Source organism: Danio rerio, chromosome 5 (genome assembly GCF_049306965.1).
Source record: "Danio rerio strain Tuebingen ecotype United States chromosome 5, GRCz12tu, whole genome shotgun sequence".
In the NCBI taxonomy this organism is placed as follows: Eukaryota; Metazoa; Chordata; class Actinopteri; order Cypriniformes; family Danionidae; genus Danio; species Danio rerio.
In genome coordinates, this window is record NC_133180.1 from 4,690,325 (window position 1) to 4,702,460 (window position 12,136).

The 12,136-nt window shown below is 39.9% G+C and overlaps 1 protein-coding gene across 1 annotated transcript in view; it reads left to right on the forward strand.

Annotated features, from left to right (window-relative positions):
* dhrs11a (dehydrogenase/reductase 11a) overlaps positions 1 to 12,136 on the forward strand; it is an 88,378-nt gene that overhangs the window by 74,676 nt on the left and 1,566 nt on the right. Inside the window, exons 2-6 of the mRNA NM_001100048.1 lie at positions 2,679 to 2,888; positions 4,553 to 4,647; positions 7,754 to 7,883; positions 9,277 to 9,369; positions 10,097 to 10,162. Coding sequence (NP_001093518.1) covers positions 2,679 to 2,888; positions 4,553 to 4,647; positions 7,754 to 7,883; positions 9,277 to 9,369; positions 10,097 to 10,162 — 594 coding nt within the window. The remainder of the gene's footprint in view (positions 1 to 2,678; positions 2,889 to 4,552; positions 4,648 to 7,753; positions 7,884 to 9,276; positions 9,370 to 10,096; positions 10,163 to 12,136) is intronic.

Here is a 12,136-nt window from a genome sequence, read left to right on the forward strand (position 1 = left end):
TCCCAGAGATGGGTTGCGGCTGGAAGGGCATCCGCTGCGTAAAAACTTACTGGATAAGTTGGCGGTTCATTCCTCTGTGGTGACCCCGGATTAATAAAGGGACTAAGCCGAAAAGAAAATGAATGAATGATATGATGCTTTGGTGCCCCCTAGTGGTTAAGAAAATGCAGACTTTTTCTTTAAGATGTCCTTGCGCAGCTACCATAGTTCAGCAGACGATGGCTGATACTGCTACTGCTAAGCGTGCTCTGAACACAGGACTAAAATATAGTGATTAAATTGTCTAACATGATTATTTTTGGAAATATAAAAGAGTGATTGAGTTGTCGACAAATGTATAATGCTTTTGATCGCAAAAACCGCATGTTGATATCATGCCATTGTATAATGGCAGGGGTTTTCAAACTGGGGGCCGCCAGATGGCGCTAGGGGGGCCGCAAAGAAATTTTAGATGAGGGGTAATCAATGAGCCCACATGGATGAATTTTGTGTCCCGCATCATTCTGAAGGTTAATATATTTTTATTATAATTTGAGCTCAAAAGTACTGCAAAAATGAAGCTTTATGCTTATGTCATTTAAATGCAGTTGACACTTTCGTGACTCAGGAAAAGAAGCGCAGCGGCCCGTCTCCGTGCACGGGGACTTTTATTGAATAAGCGCTTCTGGCCAGGCGATTCCTGACTGTGATTTTTGGCGCTTGTCTGCCGCACCTGACGGCGTTTACCTTTCACTTACGCTTACCTCTTTTACGCTAAACAAGTAAATGAATGCTCAGGTTTGACTGACTATATTTCAGTTAAAATACACGATCAATAAAAACATTATCGGAGGCTGAAAGCACTTCCCTGTTTATGGCTTGCGTTCCTAAGTAACCGAGGTGCTGCGGAGTACGCGCCTCTCTGCGCAGGCTTCACTCATAGGAAACAAATAGCATTTTAAAGACACAGCACAACATTGCACCTCGTCCACAGTGCGACAGGCTTTACACTTTGCATGGTACAAATATCAGACGGTCCTCTTTGCAGCATGGCAAACAAACATATTAAAATTGTAAAGCAAAAAGTGCTGCAATAACAATGAATGGAGCTGTCATCACATCAGCGAGTGCTCAGAGTTTCACTGCTGTTACACTAATGACAGCTGGATGAGCTCTGCAGTGGACCTCTTACTCACATTGGTTCATAACTGGATGATTAAAAAAAACTAAATTGTATACACCCTGAATAAAACCACTATAGCCTTTAAAAATTATAATGTATCTGTTTGTGTTATGTTATAGGGCTAATAATTATTAAATATTAAAATGTATTAGTGCTCTGTATTTAATGGAGCTCAACATATCTGATCAAATTTTAATACTCTGAATATAAATGCATTTTTGTTCCACTTTTTCCCATATTTGTTTGTGTAACTAATTTAAATGTAATGTTCAGTATTATTATTAATAGAACACACTGGTATGAACATTTTAAAGTCAGCGAAGCTTCTAAAATTATGCAAAGTAAAACTTGTGGCTCTTTGAACTTGAATACCCAATTCTAGATTGTATTTAGGAAATTATTTTTTATCAGTGTAAGTCAGGATTGTCGACCTGAGTAAATTATGATGTGCACAAAAAAAAGGAATAAAAATAAACAGAACACACTGAACCACTACAGCCTCCATTGTAGTATTTCTAGTTACATCAGTTAACTGTTAACAGGCTGATGAATGACAAAACTCTTTAAAACTTTAAAGCTTTAAATATTTAGATACATTTAGACTCTCAGCTGTAAGGGTAAATACAGAAGAGTCTAGCTGTGCATAGGCTGAAAAAAAAGCATAAAAATGGCATAAAAACTGTGTAAAGTGACGACTCAAACACAAAATATGGCTTGATGGAATAATCCAGTGAGAGCAGACCACAATGAACACTGGCATGAAGATTTGATCAATAGATTGAAGCACTGAAACCATGTCAACTCAACTAACATCTTACAAAAATTAATTCAGATAGTGAATAATATAAATTTATTGAATAATATATAATAATATAAATGTATTGAATAATACCTACCTCTGAAAATGCACATCACGTGACCACCCAGACACAGCCATGTGCTCGAGACAGCAGGTCCAGGCAGTCAGAGGACTGCTTCAATCTTTCACTCACTTGTACTTAGTCATTTTAGCGAACACCTCAGATACTGTTGGCTGGTTCCTGTTGGTTGTGCGTCTTTTTTACCGACGCCATTATAACGACACAGATCACCCGCAGAAAAAGTGATTGACAGGTGGTAATTATGTGTGTATCTTGCCTTTATTCATTTACTTTATGATTTGTTTATAGGTAAAACAAAGACCATGCAGGTCAGGTAGTTTAAACGGTAGGCTACAAATAATTAATTCGTCATTAATTAATTAATTATTCATAATCGAAAATCGAATCAAATCGTGCCTTTAGAATCGAAAATGTAATCGAATCGAGGATTTAGAGGATCGTGACACCCTTAGTTTGTATTGTTTGAGTTTTTACCAAAATCTGCTTCAATCCAATGTCAACAGCTCCTTTAGAAATAGTATTCCCAGGAAAAAAACTTGACCATGTGTTCAATACTTCATGTGTATAATCAACATTCAGTATATCAGAGTTTCAGAAGGTCATCTTATGCTTGTTTTCTCTTGTTGTCATTACAGAAGTTGGCGGCGGAGTGTCAGAGCGCAGGGTACAGCGGTATCCTCATCCCGTATAAGTGTGATCTGTGCAATGAAGAAGAGATTCTGTCCATGTTTTCCGCCATTAAGACGCTTCATCAGGGAGTGGACGTGTGCATCAATAACGCCGGTCTGGCACACAATGAGCCTCTGCTCAGCGGACGGACAGACGGCTGGAGGAATATGATTGATGTAGGTTAAACACACACACACACACACACACACACACACACACACTATAATCTGACTTGAAGAAAAGCTTAAACAAAGAGATGGGAACAGTACTTAAGTAGATTTTTCTGGTATCAATACTTTGCTCCACTACTTTTGACTTTTTTGACAACTTTTTACTTTTACACCTTACATTTTTAGCCAAATATCTGTACTTTCTACTCCTTACATTTTCAAACCACGCTCGTTACTTTCATTCTAATGTGTTTTGTGGTGCGATCTATATTATTTCGTGTCATTGCGCAATTTGAACGCCTTTTTGATTTAATCAATCTATTTCTTGTCATCACTGCGTGCTGCACTGCGCGGCTTTTTCACCCTCTGATCACACACCATATGAAGTAGGGGTGTCACGATTTCGATTTTTAATCGAAATCGATCGAAATTAATGCTCAATTTCGATTATCAAATCAAAAAATAGAATCGTCGATGCTGCCACGGCCCAATGTCACGTCAGCTTGGCTTGCCAAGCGGGAAAAAAACAGGCTTGTTGAAGTGCTTGTTAAACTGCAGAAGCAGGAGACCCGTCGACAGAGCTTAAACCCTCTCCTCTTTCAATGAAGTCGCCGGTGTGTAAGCATTTTGTATTTCCAGTGAGTTATGTTCACAACGTTCGTGTTGTCGACAAAAAAAAACACAGTTTTGCAAGCTCTGCTATGTACGTATTACGTACGGTTCGTCCGATAGACAACACCGGCATCGCGATCCTCCGCCCGCCCCCGTTGCAAATCCGCTCGCGAAAAGTACACACTCAGGCCCTGTTTACACTGTCTTTGTCTTTAAATGGCATTTTAGAACGACAACGATTTGACATCCAGTGGCGTGTAGCATTTCTGAGCAGCCCTCCTTCCTCTCTACCTCTGAAAATGCACATCACGTGACCACACAGACACAGACGCACACACACAGCCATGGGCTCGAGACAGCAGGTTCAGGCAGTCAGAGGACTGCTTCAATCTTTCACTCACTTGTACTTAGTCATTTTAGCGAACACCTCAGAAACTGTTGGTTGGTTCCTGTTGGTTGTGCGTCTTTTTTACCGACGCCATTATAACGACACAGATCACTGCCTATTCACGAGTCCCGCAGAAAAAGTGATTGACAGGTGGTAATTATGTGTGTATCTTGCCTTTATTCATTTACTGTATGATTTGTTTATGGGTAAAACAAAGACTACGCAGGTCAGGTAGTTTAAACGGTAGGCTACAAATAATTAATTCGTCATTAATAAATTAATTATTCATAATCGAAAATCAAATCGAATCGTGCCTTTAGAATCGAAAATGTAATCAAATCGAGTATTTGGAGGATCGTGACACCCTTAATATGAAGGCTTGTTTATTAAGCCCATAGTGTTCGTTTTACTCATAAAATGCAGCTATTATGTACACAGAGGCACATACTTCTCAGTTCTCAGAAATGTATTCCTGGGCACATTTTCCCAATGAGCCTGTGTTGCAGTTTTCTCAGCTCATGTATTCCCTGGCTGTCAAACTCATGAGCCGAGCACTGGTTTTTGAGTCTGATGTGATCGCAATTGTTTTTGTTGTGTCTATGATGTGATCGGGATGTTTGTGTTGTGTTTCTGCTGTTTATCAGGATGTTTATCGTTGCTTCATTGACAGGTGAACATTCTGGCACTGGCCATCTGCACACGGGAGGCCTATCAGTCCATGAGAGAGAGACATGTAGACGACGGACACATCATCAACATCAACAGGTACTGCACGGCTGAGTGTGTGTGACTGTGTCTGACTGTGTGTGTGAGCATGTTTGGGAGAGTTTGTAAGTGAGTGTAGGTGTTAAGTTGAGTGAGTGTGTGTGAGTGTGTTTACGTGGTTTACAGGGACACAAATTTATTTAATGACGAGGGTATGAATTATTTGTATTCTATTATGGTGGTTTACAGGGACATACAGGTATGTTGTGTCCTTCCCAGCTAGCAAAATTCATGTGGCTCAAATGCGGCCCACACCAGACACTTACATCCAGCCCACATACCGCATGGAATGATGGTACTTGGACGGTCCACTCCTGTTTGCCAGATCTGGACCCCCAATTAAGCCATAGCAATACCACAGATTAGCCAGAATTCAAGCTATTGAACAAGAGCGGACCCTATTCTAGGCCAGTTTGCTTTAATTCTGGCCCAGATCCGGCCCACATTCAGACACTTACACCTGGAGCAACTGGGTTCTAGGGCCTTTAGAATCGAAAATGTAATCGAATCGAGGATTTGGAGGATCGTGACACCCTTAATATGAAGGCTTGTTTATTAAGCCCATAGTGTTCGTTTTACTCATAAAATGCAGCTATTATGTACGCAGAGGCACATACTTCTCAGTTCTCAGAAATGTATTCCTGGGCACATTTTCCCAATGAGCCTGTGTTGCAGTTTTCTCAGCTCATGTATTCACTGGCTGTCAAACTCATGAGCCGAGCACTGGTTTTTGAGTCTGATGTGATCGCAATTGTTTTTGTTGTGTCTGTGATTCATGTGGCTAATGACAGACACAATTAAGCCATAGCAATACCACAGATTAGCCAGAATTCAAGCTATTGAACAAGAGCGGACCCTATTCTAGGCCAGTTTGCTTTAATTCTGGCCCAGATCCGGCCCACATTCAGACACTTACACCTGGAGCAACTGGGTTCTAGGGCGGTTCGCTCTTGTGTGTCAAATCTGGGACACAAATAATCCAAAGCAATGCCATGTATTAGCCAGAATTTAACCAAATGAACCTGAACTGACCCTATTCTGGGCCACAGTTTGCTTTTATTCTGGCCCAGAGCTGGCCTATCATTGGTAAACATCAGTGAATTATATTATTTCATCACAGGTTGTGCCTCACTTCATTTTGTTTGCTGTAATGAACACACTCTTCAAGCAAAGCTCTTAAAAGTTACAACAGCTCATTTTCAATGTATATTAAGAGGTTCAGGGCTATGAGCCCAACTAAAGCAAACACTTTTCTCCATGATGGTGACTTTAGTCTATGTGGTCCACATATGTTTTAAGATAACTGGACCACATTCGCCATATTCAATTCAATTCAATTCAGCTTTATTTGTATAGCGCTTTTACAATGTAGATTGTGTCAAAGCAGCTTCACATAAATGGTCATAGTAACTGGAACAGTGTGGTTCAGGTTTTAGTGTTTAAGTTCAGTTCAGTTCAGTTTAGCTCAGTTCAGTGTGATTTAATCATTACTGAGAGTTCAAACACTGAAGAGCAAATTCATCGATGCGTAGCTCTACCAATCCTGAACCATGCGAGCCAGTGGCGACAGCGGAGAGGGAAAAAAAAACTTCACCTGATGGGAGTGAAGAAAAAAAACCTTCAGAGAACCAGACTCAGTTGGGCACGACCATTTTAATTTCTCCGCTGGCCAAAAGTCTTGTGCAGAGCTTCAGTCACCGCAGTGGAGGCTGGAAGATGGCCTCAGCGAAGACTCGTCTCTTCCTGGAGCGTCGCTGGAATCAGACTCATGTTCTCCACTCCCCATGACCATCAGCGCAGCAGCAGCTCAGGATATGGCCTGGTCCTGGATATGGAAACCTTGGAAACCATATCTCCTCTGTGACACTTTAGGCTCACAACCACATTAGCCAGAGCTAACTGTGCCAAATTTTTGCCAAAAGTGGCCCACATATGATTTAAGATAACTGGGCCACATTTACCATATCTTCTCTGGGCCACAATAGGCTAACGGCTGCATTAGCCAGAGTTTACTGTGCTGAATATTTGCAGAAAGTGGCCCAAATATGTTTTAAAATAACTAAGCCACATTAGCCATATTTTCTCTGGGCCACATTAGACTCACAAAGCCAGAGCTTACTGTGCCAAAAGTTTGCCAAAAGTGGCCCGCATATGACATAAGATAACTGGCCCACATTTGCACCTACACGTGTGAGCCACTTTAGGTTTAGACCCAGATTCACCTTAAATGCCTATGCCACTATTTTGCCAACTGTGGCCCACATTTGTCCTCAGTCGTTTGGGCCAAATTTATTATTTTTCACATGGGCCACATTGGGCTCACATTCAGATTACATTTTGCAATAAGTGCCAAATCTTTGCCTTAAATGGCCCATATATGAATTTGAATCTTTGGCCCCCCTTTGCTATTGTACAGGTGGGCCACTTCAGGCACACATTCACTTTGTCTGGACCGAAGGAATACCAACAGTGCCGCATAACTGCCTAAAGTGGCCCACATTCGTATGCTATCTGTGTTGTGATTCAAAACACTTAATGATTATACTCAACGAGTGTTTTGACATTTAAAATGTGCCATGTTTCTTGTGAGGATTGGCTTTAGGGGTAAAGCTGTATAATAAGCTTGAACTGTATAAAATGTTGGGGTGGCGCAGTGGCACTGTCGCCTCACACCAAGAAGGTCGCTGGTTCCCGGCAGGGTCAGTTGTCATTTCTGTATGGAGTTTGCATGTTCTCCCCATGTTGGCGTGGGTTTCCTTTGGGTGCTCCGGTTTCCCCCACAGTCCAAACACATGCGCAATAGGTCAATTAGGTAAGCTAAATTGGACATAGTATATAAGTGTGTGTAAATGAGTGTGTATGGGTGTTTCCCAGTACTGGGTTGCAGTTGAAAGGGCATCCACCATGTAAAACATATGCTGGATAAGTTGATGGTTCATTCCGCTTTGGCGAGCCTTGATGAATAAAGGGACTAAGCCGAAGAAAAATGAATGAATGACTGAATAAAATGCATTGCACCTATAGAGTGTCTCTGTAAACTATGTATACATGTTTGTGTATGTGCGTGTGTTGATGTCAGTCTCTTGTGTCTCTCTGCTGTGGTCAGTATGGGTGGACACAGGATGGTGTCCAGCGCTGATGAACACTTCTACTGTGCCACTAAATATGCCGTGACTGCAATGACAGAAGGACTGAGACAAGAGCTGCGGGAGGCCAAAACACACATCAGAGCCACGGTGAGGACACACACACACACACACACACACACAGATGCAAAAAAATATTAAATAAATACAAAATTAATAGTATAACCCTTGTTTACTGTTCAAATGTACTACCCTTTGGTTATGTTGGTGGCTGTTTTTGCCCCATTGACTTTCATTATAACCACATTTTTTACAGTATATAATCATGCATTCTTTTTTTGTTGCCGGTTTTCCCTGTTGTTAAAAGGTCAAATGTGTCATTTTTACTTGTTGATCATCAGTTGTCAGCATTAACCCTTTAGATAGGCCTGTGTAAAACTTTTTATGGAGCTCTGAGTAGGGTTGCACCAGCCGATCGTACATTTTTTCTTAAACTGGAACGTAAAGTCTACATTCGGGGCTTAGTAACTACTAGCTAGTTTGTAACTAAATTTGTTGTCACTTAGGTTGCACCCAATGCTTTTTAGGAAAACCATAGTTAGTAGGTCATAAGCCCTCTATGAAGGCGTGCGTAGTGGGGTATTTGCTGAAGCATGCTAACAGGACTTTTAATTTGTGAGTAACCTGGGTTAAGCGCTTCTGGCAAATTGAATGCCAATGCAAAATCCGGTGCGTTTAAAGTCTGTTTTCTTTAAAAATCAGTGATCTCCAATAGCTGAGTGATATCCGATTTAAAGTGGGTCTCAGATTGTACAAGAAGCACTGCATTAAATTACATATCCCCCGCCATATCTTTATTATATGAGCATTGATTTTACCCCAGTATATTTAATGGAGCTTCTGCGTTAGCCTGCCGATTCTGACGGGCGCGTGCGAGTAAACGTCTTTTTGACTTGTTTTACGCTTGAGCAACTAAATAAATGCTAAAGTTTATTTAACTGAATGTATTTTAATGACATTATAACATCGATGCTGTATAAGGAACCGTATAAAATGGAAAAAGTTCACAATAACAGGTCACCGAAAGTGTATCAGCATGGGAACAGCACTAGCTCGGCATATCTCCTGTTGCATTGAATGACGTGCAATATCTAATAAAAACCATTGAAATCGTTAAACTGCTTTAAAATTCTGAAACTAAAAAATCTAATTTGCCTATATATACCCCTAACAGCACACAAGGGTTAATATATGTATGTTATTTGGAATTAGTACATTGTACAGTGGCCTAGAGAGCTCAAACCGTTGCAACTTAAGAAAACACCAGCAAATAAAGTAAACATTTTCATGGGTTTGACAACACACTTGTTGCAAATCCTCACAGCACGAACACAATTAGAAAACACACTGTAAATCCGCAGCGTGTTTGTAAAAGACTGATCAGAATACTGACCTCTATAATGATGCACACTGCAGATTAGAAAAGGTTTTGGATGCTCGACGTTGCCATATTTAGTAAGCTTTTAGTTGTCTGTTTCTCTAGTGTATATCACCTGGAATAGTGGAGACTGAGTTTGCTTTTCGGCATCATAACAGCGATCCGGAGAGAGCCGCGGCTGTTTATGAAAGTATAAAGGTAAAGTATAAACAACATAGGCTCATTCTGAAAACTTAGCCCTGTTTACATTACTGGAGATCTCACATTATGTATCCAGAAGTACGTATGGCTGCATTTCGTCTTTAAACTAAACCCTATGGGGCGGTATGACGCCATTTTTTTGCGATTACCAGCTGACCGCTTACCTCCATATAGACTGCTTTACCAGTTTGTCCAGTAGCTCACCATGTATGTTGACGGACTTGAGAGTCAGAGAGGAGTTGACCATGATGATAGGGTTCGAGTCTGGCGGAGAACGGTTACAGAAAGTGGGTAAGACAAAAACAAGTAAATAAAAAGGTGAGAATGTGTTAAAATCTGAAAACGTGGTAAAAATCAGGCGAGGACTTTTCTTTTTCTGGATTGCTTTTAAAAACACTGTCGGTTGGGTTAGGGAAGGAGGAGGGTGGGTCAGTCAATCGGTCAGTCAGTCAGTAAACAGCAACCTCTGGTAGATTTACATGAAAACAGCAGGCTCGAATGGCACTCGTGAGAGAAATTTGAGATCTGAAAAAGCATACACAGCAGCCTCTGGTGGATTTGCGAAAACAAAAACGTAGCTCCTGGGACGTATTTGGCGCTCTCCAGAAATGTATATAGGGCTACGTTTTCAGAATGAGCCTGGGTTAAATATAAAGGTACTGTGTGGTGTGTTTTCTCATACAGCATATGGTCAGATGTGAAAAAAGGTGTGTGTGTTTTGCAGTGTTTGAAAGCTGAAGACATCGCCAGCGCCGTCACATACGTGCTGAGCGCTCCTGCGCATGTTCAAGTGAGTAAAACAACTTGAATATTGCCTTTTCGACTCTTCTAGCTAGACGAGCCATTCTTATCAAATGGAAACAGGTGATTCCTCCATCACATGACATGTGGATCCGAGAAATTTTTAGTTACATAAAACTTGAAAAATTACGATGTTTGCTTGCAGGGTCTCTCAAATCTTTTTACAAGACCTGGAACCCTGTTTTAGACTACATCAAAGGCTTACCTTGTTTAGTTGATATCAGATCTAATAATCAGTAATTAATTGAAAAGAGGAAATATTGACTCCTTAATGTGAACTTTTAATTACTATTTTTTCAATTGTTATTATTTATTTATTTATTTATTTATTTTACTTTTATCGTAAACTTGCTCATTTATTATTATACTGTTTAACAATTTTTTTTAAATTCTTGTATTTTATTTTTAATTTATTATTATTTCTTTTAGAGGATATGTTTGTTTATAATTCATACATTTGAATTTATTTTATTTTAGGGGGAAAGTGGGAAAATAAAAAAAATAAGACACTGTAATTTTTCCTTTAATGTATTGTATACTATGATGTATTGTCTTGTTAATCTCAATTAAAAAAACAACATCAAAAAAAACAACTGGAATATTAGCAAATATAACTTTACCATTTAAAATAAAATAAAAATTTACACTTGGAATCAGAATTATTCACCCTCTTATGATTAAAAAAATTATAATAATATTTCCCAAATTATGTTTAACAGAGAAGACAATTTTCACAGTATTTCCTATAATATTTTTTCTTCTGGAGAAAGTCTTATTTGTTTTATTTCAGCTAGAATAAAAGCAGTTTAATTTTTGAACCCATTTTAGGTTCAATATTATTAGCCCCCTTCAGCAATATATTGTTTTGATTGTCTACAGAACAGACCACTGCTATACAGTGACTTGCCTAATTACCCTACCTTTACCCTAATTAACCTAGTTAAGCCTTTAAGTGAAGTTTATTTATAAACTAATTTGGAGAGGATCACGTGCTTATGATTGATCACAGCCGGTCCTGCATTATTCAATTCATGATTCACCAATCAGACGATTCCTAAGCCACTATAAATACCCTAAGTTCCCTATGATAGTCATCTTCATTTTGAAGAATACCCCCTTCCACCCCTACTCCTCCTCTTCTTTTCATAGATGGGTGGCACGGTGGCCTAGTGGTTAGCACTGTTGCCTCACAGCAAGAACGTCACTGGTTCTAGTCCTTACCAAGCCAGCCGACATTTCTGTGCGGAGTTTACAAGTTCTCGAGATCTACCTGAGCTCAAACTCCCCTCTCGCCTTGCAAACGGGAGGGAGCCTCTGGCTCGTGGATCTTGCGAGCTCAGGGCTCTCTCCCTGGACAGCATGCCAAACAAGCTTCATAATTAATCATCAGCTAAGTGTGAACTCTTGAAATGTCACTTTAAGCTGAATACTAGCGTCTTGAAGAAAATCTAGTCAAATATTATGTGCTGTCATCATGGCAAAGAAATCAGTTATTAGAAACAAGTTATTAAAACTACACAATATTATTCTATTTCCACTGCAGCATGAAAGGCTTTATAATAAAGTCTAATGTGTTAACATTGACAATAGCTAACTGCATTATTTATCATCCTCCAACAATGGAAAAACCTTTCTAAATCATTCATTAATCTTAGTTAATTGGAATATTTAATAATAAATTAGAAGAGCTGGGGTTCAGGACCCCTGGAGAACCGCAAAGGAGTGCTCAGACATCAAACATTCAAATGTTTTTAAAAAGTCAATAAAGTATCTGAATTAAGACAAATTAATGAAAGCATTGTCAAAATAGGCAGCATGGTGGTGCAGTGGGTAGCACGTTTGCCTCACAGCAAGGTTGCTGGTTTAAGCCTCGGCTGGATCAGTTGGCATTTCTGTGTGGAGTTTGCATGTTCTCTCCGTGTTGGCATGGCCCCCACAAGTCCAAAGACACGCAGTATAGGTG